This window comes from Homarus americanus, unplaced genomic scaffold, assembly GCF_018991925.1.
Source record: "Homarus americanus isolate GMGI-L3 unplaced genomic scaffold, GMGI_Hamer_2.0 scaffold19117, whole genome shotgun sequence".
In the NCBI taxonomy this organism is placed as follows: Eukaryota; Metazoa; Arthropoda; class Malacostraca; order Decapoda; family Nephropidae; genus Homarus; species Homarus americanus.
This window is the reverse complement of record NW_024754704.1, coordinates 2,229,937-2,247,756: the sequence shown is the minus strand read 5'-3', so window position 1 is coordinate 2,247,756 and position 17,820 is coordinate 2,229,937. Positions and strand designations below refer to the sequence as shown.

General features: G+C 38.1%; 1 protein-coding gene across 6 annotated transcripts in view; it reads left to right on the top strand.

Moving 5' to 3' along the window:
• LOC121855922 (mediator of RNA polymerase II transcription subunit 2-like) overlaps positions 1-6,871 on the top strand; it is an 85,457-nt gene extending 78,586 nt beyond the window's left edge. For 5 of the 6 annotated variants that reach the window (XM_042351122.1, XM_042351119.1, XM_042351121.1 and 2 more), the window contains exons 2-4: positions 1,868-1,948; positions 3,386-4,554; positions 5,393-6,871. In XM_042351122.1, the coding sequence (XP_042207056.1) occupies positions 1,905-1,948; positions 3,386-4,554; positions 5,393-5,424 (1,245 nt within the window). In that variant the 5' untranslated portion in view covers positions 1,868-1,904 and the 3' untranslated portion in view covers positions 5,425-6,871. Of the gene's footprint in view, positions 1-1,867; positions 1,949-3,385; positions 4,555-4,832; positions 4,878-5,392 lie in introns of all 6 variants that reach the window. The other variant, XM_042351124.1, reaches the window with a different exon arrangement.
• The last annotated feature ends 10,949 nt before the right edge of the window (positions 6,872-17,820 follow it).

The window sequence follows — 17,820 nt, the reverse complement described above, 5'->3', positions numbered from 1 at the left end:
TTTTATTTTCAGCATACTGTACTGTGTCACTGGGATGAGACCAAAATGGATGGCTTTCAGTAACTTCTTTTTCCTCTGGCTGATATCTGAAATTAGGGACATAGCTACTGCCAAGTTAAGCTTTAATTTATGCCATATTTAGTTGACTTAATTAAAGAAACTTGTCAGTATGTTTTGTTAATGTTGTTTGCTTCTTGGATTGGAAATCCCTTCCATAGAATAGGATTCATGAGGGCTGTGTTTTACTGCACCAGTCCTCCTGGAATTTTAAGATGGACTAGGCCAACAGGGGCCTCAATTAAACTCAAATTGTTTTCTCTCTATGAGGATACTAATGTTTACAATGTGAAGTTTCGTATCAAAGTTTCATCTTTTCATTGTGGAAATAGAACCCATTCAACACAAACATAAGTTGCATTTCATATTTGTATTGAATATTGCTTTCATCTTTTTGCTTTCACAATGAAGGATAAAACTTTGATATTAAACTGAGGATAATTGAAGTTCTTCCTGTTGGCATAGTTTATTTATTTTATTTTCAAAATGCAAGAGGACACATCTGCAGAGCAAGTTAATATTGTATTTGGTTGGCAGTTCTTCATTTAAGATATGACATTAATATAACAATTGTGTGGTTTTAATTCTTGGAAATTTTTAATTTTCATTAGTAGAATACATTCACAGAGCTATTGTGTGTGAATAAAAGCTTTAATAAGAAAGACTAAATAACTTGTATGAAAATCATTACAGTCATGCTTTGTCTCCTACCGTCATTTCATCTTTAAAGTACAGCAGGGAAGGGATACTTCACAAATGAGGTTTATGGAGTAAATTGCACTAAATCTTAATTGGTGTCAATATTTTTATATGGTAATCATAATTCCCATAATCACAATGCCTGTGCAGTGAAGCATTGGCTGCTTCTCCAAGCCCTCACGTCGTACCCATGCAGCGTGTGATTAAGCATCAGAGTGATCAATATTGCAGGCTCAGAGTCGGGGACGTCTGAGCTTGCTGTCTTTGTTTCTCTACACAAAAAAGTGGGGTGGGGGGATGAGAGGGCCCGGCGCAGTGGGGAGAGAGGAAGGGAGGCAGAAGTGGAGAGGGGTGGCAGAAGGGACTGTGGGGGGCTGGGGGAGTGAGGGGAGGGTGTTAAGCAGGGGAGACTGATGCTTTCTATTGTCAGCTCCACTTGTGGGTCTTTCATTTGGGCTGCGGTTGTGAAGTAGGGGTGGTGATCAGGACCCAGCTTTTGATGACGCATTTGTTGTTGAGTTCCATGTCTTTCTTTATTTCTTTTCATGTTTATAATACTGCACTGTACTTAGTAGTTTTGAGCAGTGTAAATCATTAAAGTTTCCCTTTGTGTGCAGTGATAGCATATACAGTATACTGTACACTTTTATTTTTATTCATAAATGCCATGTACAGTAAATATAAATTTTGTATGTACAGATTGCTTGTTTGTGCATACAGGGTTTTGTCTACAGTATGATAATAATGTATCTCTTTATGCTTAACAGATGCATTAAAACTGCTCCCTTTGTTTAAAGTGTAGATACTATATACACAGATTACGATCAGTATTCTCAGGATGTAAGCAGAGGGGAGTGAACGAGCAATTATGTGTGCTTTGTTTTGTGAAGTGGTTGGGGTGGGAAGCATAAAAGAAACCAAGTGATTACAGAGTGAAATCTCTTATGTTGCTCTACAGTCCCTCCCTCTTTAAGGTGCTTCATCACACAACTCCTTCCTTACTGTGTTGTCGATTTTAAAATACAGTACTGTATAAGGGAAGCCATGATGCTGAGAGTCCCCACACGTAAGTACAGTACATAGTATTAAAGCTTCATTTTCTTCTTGACAGGTGCATTAAGTCCAGCTGCTTTGACATATGAACATACATGGATGACCTGGTTGTTGAGAAGTTGGGCAAGGCTGTCAATGGGTAAGTTCTTATAAGGTTTTGCTACTTTTGCTCTCAGTAATTATGTAAGTTATATAATAATTGCCCTTTTACTCGGAAACTGCTTAAGACTGATTACCCAAGCTAAGATACTTGGAGAATTGGCCCTAAGGGTAACTTTTCATTTATATACGCGATAGAATATTTTATCATGTGTCTTATATTTTATTTTCTATTTATTCTTGTTATCAAACAACTAGGAGTCTTATTTACTTTTTCTTCTCCCTTTATTCTTGCTAGGATTAATTATTTACATGCATATAATTAGTAGATGAATAACCAGCATTTAAACCATAGCTACATCATGTTTATATATTGTTGATCATGAAAGAGAAAATCAATCTTGTTTGTAAGTTATTGAGAAAGTAAGTTAATGTTAGGACCTTCCCTACATCATTTATCTGATGTGTTTGTTCTCCTTCATGTGCCAAAGGAACAGGTTGCGAGATACTGGTATGTAACTGGCTGAGTGAGAGAACCTGACTTGATCAGTTTCTGTGAACTTGACTTTTTTTTTTCCATTATTATTTTTTTTGCACCATGGAAGGGAATTTCTTGTCTTTCCCATTTTTTTTGCCTGGGTCAACCATTTTAAGAATTGGTATAAATTGAAACCTTAATTTTTAATCCTGGCAGTGCATTGCTTTCATGCCACAGGCAGTAACTTAAGAAATGGTTTATCCAGTGCTGTTTATTTTACCATATTTGGCCAGATGTTTTGACTGCTCTGTTTACTGACATTTGATGCACGGTGTGTTTTTTGCAAAAGGGTTTGTAGCTTCTTTGGCTCATATATGTTTTTTTGGATTCCACTAATAACTTAACATTTTTCTCTGGTTTATCTTAAGTATTTTAAATCTGATCCCTTTGAGCATTGCTGTTTGGAGATCTAACAGCATATCAAAAAGGTACTTCTAGGGGATGGGTCAGGATTTCTCATAAAATTCATATTTTCGATTCCATTTTATTGTCAGTTGGATTGCTTTTTAAAAAATATTAATGTTTAATCTTGCTTTGAATTTGCCATGTTTACTTCTTATTTCAATGTACTTTGCAAGGGTTTAGGAATGGAGATATTTTCCATCGTAGGCACAAGCTTGTGATAAGCTTAGCATCATGACATTTTCCATGTTTCCACAATCTTTGGTACTTTGCACTATTTGTATATAATTCACTCCTCTCTGCACTGAACAACACTACATATATTGGTGAGTACGGAGTGGATGAAGCTGAGAATTCTCCCTGGCTCAAAGACACTTGATTAAGGGGTTCATAAGCTTTAAAATTAATTCCAGAATTTTTAAGGGTAAAAGGATTTTGTTATCAAGTTCTAGTATGGATACTGTTAGAGCTGGTGAGTATAAAAGCTGTAAGACTGAAGTGTGCAGTGGTTGTTAGTTGTTATTCTGGCTGTTACAGTGGAGAGAATGGGACGAGTGGTGCCCCATCACAGACGGACCTGCTCAAACTGCTGGCAAGTGGCAGTGCTGGAGGTCTTGGGGGGTGTCCTGGGGGTCTAGGGGGCCTAGGGAGCCTGGCAGCTGCTGCTCAGGCTAGACAGAATGGCAGCATGATTCGATCTTACGAGGCATTGCTACAGGGTCCATCTGCTGGACGGATGGCTCCTCAGGCAGTTGCACTTCCGGGGCCTACACGAAGACGTAAGAAGAAGAGGCGCAGGCAACCAGACATGCCCAAAAAGGCTTGTACACCTTTTATGCATTTTTGTGCATATTTTAAGCGAAAACTAATGGAAGAAGGAAAAGAATTTCCACAGTTTGCAGATTTTGGCAAAAGAGCAGGGGAATTGTGGCGAAACATGGGTGATGTGGAAAAGCAAAAGTTTGTTGAGCTTTCTGAGCAGGATCGCCAAAGATATATTAAGGATATGAAGGAATATGAGGAGCGTAAGTTAGCCGAAAAAGAACGGGAACGGGAACTCCAGCAACAGAGAGAAAAAGAATTACAGGTTCTTAGGGAGAAGGAGTTGGAGAAATTACAAAAGCAGCAGCGTGAGCAGATGGAACACCAGCAAAAACAAATTGAACAACACCAAAAGCATCAGCAACAAAATCCCAATGCTGGCATGATGAATATGTTAAGTCCCTTGAATCCACTTAATCCTTTGATGATAGCTGCCATGAATCAAACCTTAATGCAGACCATGTTGACCAACCCTGACATAATGAAATCTGTGTATTCAGAGGCAGCAAGGAACTACTATGTAGAAACAATGAAGAACATTTACCAGAGTGCGAGTTCACAAGCCAATGGTAACAGTGTGTCTGTTAGCAGCAGTGGAGCTCATGTTGGTTTAAGTGATCACCAGAGCCACATACCCTCAAACCCCTTGAATAATCTGGGCATGAACATCAATCTGCTGTCCCTGTTGAACTCTGGTCAGCTGTCAGCTGTGCCTACCTCTACAGCCTCTTCTACTGCTAACTCCCACCTATCCAAGACCCCCTCAGCCCTCAAGGCACCCCCCTCATCTCTCCTAGGCAGCTCCAACAGCCTGGCCGCAGCTGCTTTGGACCTCTCTGCAGCAAGGCCAAGTGAGGGCAAGGGTGCCTATAGTAGCGATGAAGGTAACATTTTATCCAGGTTCAAGCAGAGAGGACAGCATGGGTTCTCTTTGAGAAAGTTTGCATGGTGATGGTGTTAGTGGCAGTTGATGGCAGCATGGTGCCTATCCTACCAAAATTTAATTATTGACTGTAGATTCCTGACCTGTCCCTTGAATTATTTTGCATGTTTCTGTTAATATTTTCTGTGTCAGTTGTTTTTATTTTTTATAAGTACTATACTGCATGCTGCTGTTTCCTAGTAGGCCTGCTGATATTCATTAATTTTTTTTCTTTTTCAGAAAACTTCTAGATACATAAAAGGCTGTGTAGTAGATTTCACAAAGGTAATTATAAGAATTTTCTGGCAAAATTAAAAAAAAAAATATCACAGAAAAGGGTTTTACATATCAATTACCGTAGCATGGAATTTGCTGAATAGTTATGCGAACACAGCAGAAGAAAACATGTATCTCCGGAGACATGAGCTTCTCTGGACTGTTTATGTAAGATTTTCTGGTTTTTGTGAGTTTACTTACAGCACTACTGGAAAATATAGTCTTGTTTAATATTTTAAGCTAAGCCTAACTGTTGTCTGTCCTGCAGTATAGCACAGCGAATGATAGTTTGTCTAGCATTTTTATTTTATAAAACCAGGCAGCAGTTTTTTTGTTTTATATGCCTACATTTAGGAAGCCAAGCATAATTGAAGGAATATTATAATATTGATGCAGCTCTCACACGTATTTACAATTTTCATGTTTCAAGTTATGGAGAAAGCTTCATAGAATGCCTAGTATGTTGAGTGTGTCATGCAGTACCATTGTTGTGTTTTATGGTAACCAAGTGTTCTTTATTCCAGGGGTGACCAAGGAAGCCGATTGTGAAATCTGAGACACAACAAACCCAAAGTAGCAAAAGTTCCTATCTCCAGTCATTAACTTCCCAAATATCATTCAAGCTGCACTTCGCAAAACACAAGTAAACACAAGAACCAAGAGACCTATACTTTGCCTATATGAGTGTAGTTTGTAATGTGCAAATCTTAGAGTGAGTTAGCTTCTGTAGAACATCTGTGTTGTTCAGTATACTAAAAAAAATCAAGTACAATTGCCTTTGAAAAAAGCCAAGTGAAGTATTATGCATGCAAATAATTTTTAATGTTATGAACTCACAAATAAATAACTACTGTGAATCTGAACTTTTGATGTGAAGAGGCCTGGCTGTGATGGTGATGCTTTGGCCTTTTTAAGAACTGAGCAACTCTTCCAACAAGCTTGAAGGAGGTCTGCAGTACAGATTGTGTAGTTCATTTTAGAAATAGCAACTTTGAAGTGGTTATTACTGGAAAGCAGTGAAGTGGTGGAGTTTTTCCCATAAGCAGTGTACCGTACGGTTGTTACAGTTACTCGACAACAGCAAGAATGGATGAACTTGTACCAGGCCTCAGTCTGCAAGAGTTCAGTAGCCAGCATGGTGACTGTACCATTTACTACCAGTTGCTGACCCTATCGGGGAGTGTGTATGCCTGGGTAGGGACACAGCAGGGCAATTTGGGTGGATTAGTGGCAGCTTTAGGGTCTCGTGTTGGCCCACCAGCTGTCTCCACTCTCTTGGGCCCATCTGGTGCAGGGAGTCATCAAGCCTCGCAGTTAGCTGAGAGATTACAGAAGCGTGCACAAAAACATGTGCTTCTGAGTATGAACCTGCCCAGTGACAACCTGATACCACATGTGGAGCAGCGCCTGCTTGAGGAGCTCTGTGTTGCATAAAGGCCATGGCTCATACCATTTTCCTTACCAGTAAAGATAGTCTAAATTGTGAGATTGTTTTAAGAAACTCAGAGCTCTTCAATAAATATTTCTAGAGTTCATGATAAATATATATTTCTGATCTATATAAATGTCATGTTGCTGTGAAGCCCTACTAACTGTTTAGTCATTAGTATACTGAAATAGTGTGATACTGCACAGCAATTTTCAACATGTAACTACTGTACAGAGTTATTCAGCTACATCTAGAGGTATATTTTTTGATAGGACATACTAATCCACAGTCTATCCCATTCTTGAATTTTATTGCCTTACTAGAAGTCAGAAATACTTTTTTCTTTAATAAGAGCAAATGGCTATCAGTCCTGGTCTTGATGCCCACAGAGTATCATTAAGGGTAATGTTATGATTAGTGTAACATACAAAAGATTGAAACAACATGGGACAATAGTATGTGTGCAATGATATCAAGAAGAGCAGAATTATGCAGTAACTTGTGCAAAATGAATGATAAGCCAATGCTGTAACACTGTTTTACCAATGGATTGACCTTGTATGCACTGGCTAGCCTCCTCTTTTTTTTTGTTCAATATGTAAAATGTTCAGCAGTATTTTGCGATGAGACTGCTCTCTCTTGAATGAGAAAGTTTCGCAGCATTGCCTTCACTGCGTACAGCTTTCTAAATTCTTCTGCTTAGCTGAAGAAATTTATTGATTGCACAACTATTCAAGTCCACAAATTTTGGTGGTGCATACAAGTGATAATTGAAGGTATGATATTCATATGTACTATATCAGGGTAGATATTAAGTTCCTCTTTATTTTACAGAAGCTTTTTTTGTATCTCCTTTATAGAGGTATTTTTTATTTTTAGAAATTCTGTATATTTGTCCTATGCAATAGGTGGTATTAAACCAACAGTCTTTTTGCTTCCCAATTTGTAGTTACTACCTCACAGGTGATAGAATAATGAAAAGACATTCCCTGTAGCCCGTGACTCGTTAGGCAGCTCAGGAAACACAAGGGAAACTGCTGGGAGGCATTGTATGAATATCTACCAGCGGCACATTATTACACCAATTGATTATATCGATTGATTGTTCGCATATATCTTATACTGTCTGCTGGTAACCACTAGGAAATAGAAATATGAAAAGATCGAAGCACTTTTGTGATAATTTACATCTTCGGGGATGCAGTACAGCATTCCCCGAAGACGTGACTAATCATGAAAGCGCCTGGATCTTTTCGGGTTTAAATTTTGTAGCGGTAACTTGCATATTATACGAATCTTGTGTTTACTGAATTTTTTGTGCCCCATATATATATATATATATATATATATATATATATATATATATATATATATATATATATATATATATATATATATATATATATATATATATATATATATATATATATATATATATATATATATATATATATATATATATATATACACGGGGTGTTCCCAGGTTATATGAAATCACAGAACAGCACAGGTGTATGCATGTTGCTCTGAGCTTTGTCGTGATTTCAGCGGCAAGTGTTGTGGAAAACAAGCAAGCTGCTTGTTTAAGAAGTAGGTATTGCCTCTCAGCAGCTCCCATCCTATAATTCCCCCAGTATCAGAAATCCCCCGCCATATGTGAACCCCCCGTGCCACCTCGCAGCTTTAGACAGACAGTGCTGGTGTGGTCGTGTTTTGGAGGTTGCAGCATGATGTGTTTCCTGTATGACTTTCAGCTGTAAATTTTACTATTTGATATGCTAAGAAGTCATCTTGACAAGGTTATTTAAAAAAAAATATATATTTCACTGGGTATTTATCTTTTATTTATGTTTTCTTGAGGACGTCATTCTGCAGCCAATATCTGTGCCATGATTAGGCCCATTGGGTGACCTTGAAGTGTGATAATGAATGTTGATGTGCCTGGGGACCAATCATAACAAAGGTCATGTGTCTTTCTTTTGAAGGAATATCAGTATTATCAATAGTTTGTGATAACAAGCTACCCCCTCTAAGGAGTCTCTTGTTCCATGGTCTGGCTATGATAGGTCTCCACCCCCAGCACTGACTGTCACTCAGTGATGTCTTCAAGTGTATTATGAGTGAAAAGAATTTTTTCTTTTATTATTATTAGTAGTATGCAGATCAAAACATTTTTGGTAACATGGTGTTTATACGTACACTTAAGACACACTCCAATGCTTCATGATGTAGTCCTGATGATGCCTCAGGGTAGAGGGTTCGCTCCCCGGTTTTGTGGGTCCTATATGTTGAGGCCTCCTGGGGCCCTCGCTCGTGCAAGTGATAGTTAGTCTAGTTTCTTTTTTTTAACTAACATTTTTCTTACAGGAAAGCTATGTACTAAATATTTGTACTTTGTTTGCAAAGTGGCCACACCCATCCACATCTAGATGATGTAGTAGAGGTTGTGGCATTTATGACAATCACCTATTTTGCCCATGTTTTCTTAGGTTTCTCCAATCAAAGGATTTTTTTCTTTTTGTGATTAAAGTGTGATAGGGAAATCTTCTACCTTTTGATTTACAGTATATTGAACATGCGAGGTGCTTTTAGGAGGTCCAAGCAGCAAAGTGCTGCTGTGAAGTCGTGATAGTGTCAAATGCTAGTCTGACGGCGGGGAGCGCAGCCTCCGTCCCAAATCCACCCTTCTACCTCCTTACCCGTGTTAATCCCCCATCAGTCACTCCTGTCTGCCACCACACTTGTCCAAGTTTTAAAGGCCTAAATAATTATATTATTTTTTGTGATGTCAACAAGTGTGAGTGACAGTGCAGTGGGCACTCTGGTTCTGTGTGTCAGATTAGCTACACTAAAGTAATCTGCACATAGAAACAGATTCCAAACCATTCCTACCAGAGCCCAGTCTCGACAAAGACTGGAGCAGCCATGTCGCAACCCAAGTTCCTCGCCTAAACAGGTTCCTCTCCCCTCTAGCACATCCCGCCCCTTGAGCTCCAGCTGTATTTTATTTTGCAGTCCTTGTCCCCAACTCTTGTATGATAAGCAGATGCCAGACTCCAGTCACAGACTGAATATGAAATATGAAACTATTGCTACTGGTAACATCTCATGAGAATTACTTCTGTGAAGGATACCATAAAGATTAAATTTCTTTATATTCTTTAGCACTCAGTGGCAGTTGTTCCATTAATATTCTGTCTGAATTGTCTAAATAATTAGATAATGCCAATATGAATGCATGAATGGGATAGCATTATTTTCATAATGGTTTTGACTGAATACCTTGATGGTATTATATGGCCAGGTATTAAACATTCCTTTGCTTATAAAAAGATAAAGTGCAAAAATTTATTTTATCTTTGAAACTTGGTGAGAATCAACTCCCTTTACTATGCACAAGTTAACGTTGCACATTGGAGCATTTGGCACATACTATGTTGAGGTCGGAGAGTTGCCTCCTGTGATAGGCATTTGTTTTTTCAACTAATGTACTCGCATGTGCGTGCCACGGAACCCCCCACCTGGTGAGGTAGAGCCTTGGCTGCAGATGTGGGCGGCTTTGTTGTATCCAGGTTAAGCTTGTGGTGTGGATGGTTGAGGCAAGATCATACATTTAATTTCACTGAAATTAAGATGAATATCTTTTTTCAACCACCTAATACACAGGTACTGGATCCTTGCCGTTCACACCAGTTAGGCCCAGCATGAGTGCCTAAGGGCCTGCCCATTATGCAAACGTATTTTGAATTAAGCGAAGCAATATTATGTTTTGTCTATTGCTGTTATTGGAGAAAATGGTTATCTTGTGAATTTTGACATAAATAATCATTTTGTACATGGTAAGAGATGAAAACTAGATGCTGAAATTATTCACTAGAAAATTATGTGCTATTTTTAGAGAGTCTCTAGTTTGTGTACTTTGTTATATATCTGGATGATGTAGTCTTGTATGAGATATATGAAGTGGTAGGGAGTAACTTCAAAGTGTCGTGATTATATTTAGTATAGAAGGAACAAGGTAGGGACTAGACAGTATAGTCAGTGCTGAACTGATATATATGCAACATGTAGTTTGAAATACTCAAAAATAAAGATCAGATCAGAAAAAAAGCCTTATTTACCCATATTTAATATGTTGTTTGTAAGGCCATGATATGGCAGAGTGGATATAGCATTCACCACCTGCCCCAACAGTTAACAATGAGTCCCACAACTGGCTACTAAGTGGGGCACCCCGAGTCAATCCAGCTGCAAAATGGTTCTCTAACTTTAAAGATGAGAAATGAAAGACAGTAGAGAGTAGTTCCAACCACTCTGTCTCCTTGTGTATGAAAGGCTTAATCTTCAATGCTTAATATCCTCATTCCCCATAATGGGCTGTCTCACCTACTGCATGAGACCCAGTTTCAATAGGGATAAGGACATGGAAATATTGAGGCCTTGTTGTGGATGGGAAGCATCATACCAACACATCTGGTAAGTCAGAGCCAATGTTACAACTAATACAGTCTGCTACAGGAAAAGGTTTGTAAGGCAGATGACTGGACCATAAAAATCAAGAGTAATTACAGGTATAATGGTGGTAGGAAAAATGGAAATTATCAGAAGCAGAAAGAAACAAGACCTGAATCTACACTGGTTCCCTACAGGCATGTGCCAGGTATTATATTCACATCTTTGTATAATAAGTGTATAGAGTTAATTAGGAGGATTTGTGGAATTTGTTAAAGGTGTCGGTGGTCTTCCATACAGAGAATAAAGATGTGTTTGGTGAAAAATTAGATTTAATGACTTTCAGGTTAAAGTGAGAATACTGTAAAATAGGAGTAGAATTAAGCACACTAACATATTTCACCTCATGGTTAAACTCCTTAATACAAAGCTAACATAATACAATAACATAACCTAAACTAACTTGATCCCCCCAAGTAACATTATAGTGTTTAATCATCAGGTGAAATAAGTTGGAGTGTACTATGTTACTACACTGGTTCAGCCACACCCCCTATCATCCACCCAGGTAAATGGCACTACCCTCTCTAATGTTACCCACTTTCAGTATTTTGGTTCCCACCTGTTCACCACAGCCGACATCAATGAAGAGATTCAACATCGGATCAGATGTGCATCTCAAGCCTTTGGCAGACTCCATACCCATGTCTTCAACTGAAGAGAGCTGAAATTATCTACAAGTTACACGTATATCGAGCAATGGCCCATCCCCACCCTGCTATATGGCAGCGAGACATGGGTCATATCCAGGAAACACATCAAGGTACTTGAAAACTTTCACCAACGTAGATCTACAATCTATCCTCCGAGTTCGCTGGGAAGACAAGAGAACAAATTACAGTATTCTTGTTGATATACCAACTATAGGAGCATTGTGGCTACCATTATCCATGAACAACTATGTTGGACTGGCCATGTTACCTGCATGGACGACAGTAGACTGCCAAAGCAGCTACTTTACAGTCACCAAATGAATGGTAAATGTAACATTGGTAGGCAATAGAAAAGGTATAAGAATAGTCTTAAGACAAACCTGAAAAAGTGCCAAATCGACCCCCTCACCTGGGAGACGATCACTCCACACCGTAATGCTTGGAGGAGCACCATACGAGAAGGGGTCAATACTTTCGAGTTAGCCCAACTGCAAACCGAGGCAGACAAGCGCCAGCACCAGAAAGACACTGCCGCTGCCGCTGCCCCTCCCGCACTAGGTGTAGCTTTCCATGCATGCAACATCTGTGGACAGCCCTGCTGGTCCCGTTTCGGCCTCTCGAATCAGCTCAGAGCTCACCAACAAAGGTGATGTCTTTAGTAACTCATATCATTGTATCATAGCTGGATGATCGTCATACTCAATTCCGAGTAACAGCAAAGCACAGCTTAGTAGTAGTTATTATATAAACTATTATGGCTGAGGAAGAGGTTAAGTGTAAGAATGATGACCTTGTCATGTAATTTGGTATTGCTCAAAAGTATTTTTTTTTAATTATGAAGAGTTCTACAAACAGGACAACTACAATTGTAGTCATGGTTCTATCAAAAATTACAAAATGGGCAAGTAATATGAGATAGCCATCAAGAAAAAACACTAATTACAATGCAAATAAAATTAGATGAGCTTTATAATGTAAGGAGATCAATGCATTAGGAGTTTTTTTTACAAGAAGTTGTATGTATGGTACTGTATTAATAACAAAAGGATAAATAGGCCCCACTTTAACCTAACCATGAGATTAGAAGTTTACAGGTAAAATTAGGTTGGGGCAGATTAAGACTCGGGGCCCATTTGACTTAAAATCTTTTCATAAATATTGAAAGAATGGAAGTAAAAATTTAAGAGAAATTGAGTATACTGTAATGACAATTATACCTATTGTAAGAACTTTTACAGAACACAATGAACAAACAAATGTAAGGTATCAAGCGTGAGGATTTGGTGCAACTTATACTGTTGAATGTAAGTAAAATGTAGAATTGAAACATGTGGGTGGTCAACACAATCAAGCAGTTGAGAGATTTGTAGAGACATAATTTTTATAGGCAAAGTAGTTATAGAGAGTGATATAACAAAATGCCAGAGATAAAGGATAATGGGACAAATGACAAAGTGATAGATTTATTGGGCAGATGTGTGAGAAATTTAAAGAATGCTTTAAAATGGAATGTGCTGACAAATACTGTACAAGAAGGGATAAAAAGTGTAAGATGGCATGAAGGGATGAGGATGTTTGAGAGGTATATACAGTATCTATATGTCAAACTGAAGAACAGCTGGAAATGTGCCAAATTTATGTTGAGGAGACGAGAGTTTGTTTGACCCATATTTATCGATTGGTTCTGACTGATTTGGGAAAATTTCGGTAAGTGGCTAACCACAAATGCATAGTGCTCTTCAGCAAGGTACTCTGTATAAACATAATGTCCAGTAGACTGAAAATAAATTTATTCCATCTAGGCTACTGTTGGAGAGAGGAAAACAAACGGAAACACTTTAGTTTACAATAGTCAGGGCATTTGCTACCTAATTTTTTCTAAAGAAGTCTGGGACCCTAAGGTAAAAAATTCCAGGAATCCCACTGAATCTCCGGGCTCTGGGTCCAGCTTAAATAGTCTTGGGTCTTATTATGTTTCAATTATAAATGCTATTATTATTAAAGTACTATATACCACAGCAATAAATAATTCAGTCAGGAATTTGGCTTTATTAAGCTATAGTATTACAAAATGGTGTGAATCTGTCGTACAGTACAATTCTGTAGCCCTTTCCAATATCATGTTATTGTACTTTATAATTTGTCAAACCTTGACTGCATGTAATATTGCTTAAATTCTCATACTGATAAATACAGTACAGTACAGAGGAGTGAATGAGATGCAGAAAATATTTTGATATGTTACCATGTTGATATTAGAGCCATGATTTAAGGAGGAGAGGAGTGAAACATCAGCAGAATGAGAGTGTGGGATAGACATTCAGAATCATTGGCTATAACTTTCTTTTATGTTTTTTAAGAAATCTGATAAGAGGTGACATTCCTTGTTGCCTCTTACTCAGCCTTATGAGACAATCTTTACCTTCATTCCTCCTTTGTCTCTAAGTGAGCACATTGGTTAAGGTAGTTTCAATGTTTGTCCCTTTTCCCCCAACCAGGTACTGCATACTGCACTGTACAGTACATTTATTTTGTACATAAAAGGCATCTACCTTCCATTCACATTGCTCTCATAAACATTTAGCCAACAAGTTTTGTATTTACTTCATTTAACAAGGGAGCAGAGCAAAGGTGGGGTTGTCTACAGAAGTCAATAAAGGACCTAAGCCAGTGGAAACTTTCAGGCAGTCATGCTGAAGTGCAATGTACAGTATTATCATAATGGGTTGGTAGTCCATTGGTCCCAAGTTCAAATCACCACTAGGAGACAATGAGTGATCAATACTGTTTACAGTACCTGTGAACCAGCTCTAGTACAGTAGCACAAACATATCCACACTGGCTTCTCATTAATACCCAACTGGCTCACAATTATCTAGACCAGTGGTTCTTAACTTGGGCATTTCAGTCTTTCAAAGGATGGGGTGCAAAGAATTGAACAGTATTGTACATTATGTACAGGAATTTCTGTCTCAGAATATATTTTCCCACTGAAATAAATTTGTAATTCAAATTCAAATATTGGCATGACAGCATAGGGCAAGGAAAACTTCCCATTCATTAATCTCAATCTTAAATTGATGTAGTAATGCCAGAGTTGTCATTCTATCTCAGGTGTCCTCCACGAGGATAATATGGTATGGCATTTTTCAGAGACAAGGAAGTACAGTACTGTCATAGAAGGACTAACAAAAATAAAAACTACGACACAAAAATAATGCTGGTATTTGAACACATATCAGAGCTGTAGTTTTACTTGACTGAGCTGGGACCAAGGAGGTTTAATGACCGAATGCATCAAGGGCAGCAATACATATGGGCCAGACTGAAGCCAGTCGACCCACACACCACGATCTTGGTACAGTATTGGCATAACAGTCACTACTGGCTGCCACTACCCAAGCACTAGGTAGCATATACCTGATATGCACTTATACTGCACACTTAAAATATTCAGTGATAGACAAGAACAAACTAAGGATGTATTTATTAATAAAATTAATTGTAGAGTGATTGATATAAATAATTAATTCAAATAAATACACACAGTAATTCCTTACAATCAACATGATGTAACTTATTGACCACTTAAAGAACAATAAGTTTGGTGTAGGTTTGATGAGTTCATTTTATTTGTAGATTGTAGCGTATGTACAGTATACTGTACCTCCCTTGTAGGCACTTCTCTGTGACAGCTTTAATTAACAAAATCATGTAGTTTACAAGTGGACCTATCTCCAACATATACAGTACTAAGATAAGTCAGGAATACTTTGTATTGTCTTTGTGTTGTAACATGATATTGGAATAATTTTTCCCTGAGCATCTTTTCACATAAATCACAGATGTTAATTGCATCTTCAGATGGAAAAAATAGGTAGCCTTTAGATTTTAACTTTCTCAAAGAATGCATTGCGCTTTCAGTAGAAGCTATTAATGCATTACTACAAACTTCAAAATTCAGAGATTTTCTTAATCTAAATACTGTATGCAATAATATTGTTTTCATTAAGATGCAGTATAAGGACAGCATTAGGAATATAAAGTAAATACTGTATACCAATCGTCATCTGTTGAAGGGGGCTCATAACCATCACAGACCATTCTATTTCTTGCTAAAGCTGTGTTAATAGTCTGAGAAGAAGGGGTCTCTATCTTTGCATTAAATACATAGCTGCTGGACACAGTTAAAGTGGACACTGATTATAATAACAAACAGTTATCACCAAGTATATCTTGTACAGTACTGTATGTCATTAAGCACTAACCTTTTCTAATACAGTGATCCCTCGGTTAACGAGCGACTCGGTTAATGAGATTTCGGTTTACGAATTACCTTCCATAAGATTCTTAACTTCGGTTAACGAGCATTCCCTTGATTAACGAATTCCTTACGAGCGCCCTCAACATGTTTTCGCTTGCACACTAGCTGTCATATTAGTCTGCCAATAAAGTAATCGGTTCTAGGGCTTAAATTCCTTACTATTTCAGTAAATATCAAGAAGTTTGTACTATTCAATAATTTTAAAAGTCTTGTATTAAAATTTTTAGTAATTTTAACAATTATTTAACATAATTTAAGTACAGGGAAACTAGTTTTTAGCACGCCAAACAGCCTGTCAACACACCATACAGGCGTCAGTCTCTGTGTCTTTTCAGTGGAGGTAACATCTTGCTTCAGACTCTCTTCAACAAAACGCTTTTTTTCTGCGTTTCCAAGCAAATTATTGGTCATTTTGAAATTTATTTTACCTATTGACAGTATATAATGCAGTGCAGTGTTGATTTAAAGAAAATAATCTTGAATTACACCAAGTGAACTAAAATTTTATGGGTGAAATGGCGCCATGGGGTGACTTCTCTTCCACCCCAATGCCTTCTCTTCTCCCTTCTCCTCCACCCCCATTCTAATTCCCATCATCATCATCATCATCATCATCATCCAGGAGCCTTCTACATACACACCTCAAAGTTAGTGTACTTTACTTCTTTTTTTGTTGACTTTAGGCAATTTTCGGTGAGCTGGAACCAATTACCCAAAAACCCATTGAAACAATGGTTTCGGTTAACGAATTTTTCGGTTAACGAGCAACCTTCTAAAACGAATTGTGCTCGTTAACCGAGGGACCACGGTATGAAGAAGAGAATTGTCTAGACATTGGATTATTATTGCAACCTCCCATGCTTCTCACTTGCCAAAAGATATTAAAAATTTCAATGTAATCTTGACTCATTTTTTATCATCAAAACACTTAAATGAAGATCAGAACATGCAATCAATTGAACAAACAGATTTGGCATGCTTTTCTGACCGTTCAGCCAGCCAAATCCTCTCACAAAACCTCTTTGGCTGGTGGGACAGTGTTACTGTAGCATGGAGGTTCCCAATTTATTTTAAACACATCCAGAATAGGTAAAGATATACTGTACTGTACTGTATAAGGTGGTCAGTCAATGTTATACAGATGCCGTAGCTACTTCATTCCTGAGCAGTTGCTTCAGGTTTATAAAGAATTCATTCGTCATAACATGGAGCACTGCTCTCATGTCTGGGGTGGCTCTTCTTCTGTCCAACTGTTAGAGAGGGACGAATTAAAAGCATTTCATCTTATTAACTCTCCTCCTTTAGTTAATAATCTATTTTCCCTTTCTCTTCACTGCAATGTTGCTTCACTCTCTTTAACAGGTACTTTAACAGGCAATGTTCTGTGGATTTAGCATTCTGTGTACCGCTGGCAAAGCCATGGGCTCGTAACACTCGTCTTGCTAGTGGTGCCCACCGTTTCTGTGGGGATGTCAGTCACACTAGAATAACCGGTTAATGTACTAGACTACATCCTTCTTTCCACACACAGCCAAACTGTGGAATGTTTTGCTTTCTTCTGTTTCCATTTTCTTACAATGTCTCACTTCAAAAAGATGGTTTTCCAGTATCTTGTGGTGTAGATTAACATACCCTTTTTTCCTTTAATTTATATCTTTTATTCTTATTTTTTCGCCACCCTCCCCATCCCAGGCCCCGTTGTGGATTGATGACCTGTGCCTGGGTGGACTATCCCCATAAAAAAATAAAAATAAAAAATAAATAAAAAATAATAAAACCTGGTCATTCCAATCCCACAACTCAACCCCTGGTCAACTCATCCCCCTCTCAACTTAACCCACAAACCCAACCCTGTAAACTCAACCTCTGTTAACTTGACTCTCTGTTAACTCGACCACCCGTCAACCCAACCCCTGCCAATTCAACTCATTTGTTTATTTGGATCTAAAAAGGCAAAAAAGGCAGTGAAACTGGGACTTAAAATGTGTTCTTAGGCCCATTAGGGATTAGGGTGGGTGCCATAAACTCAAAGTT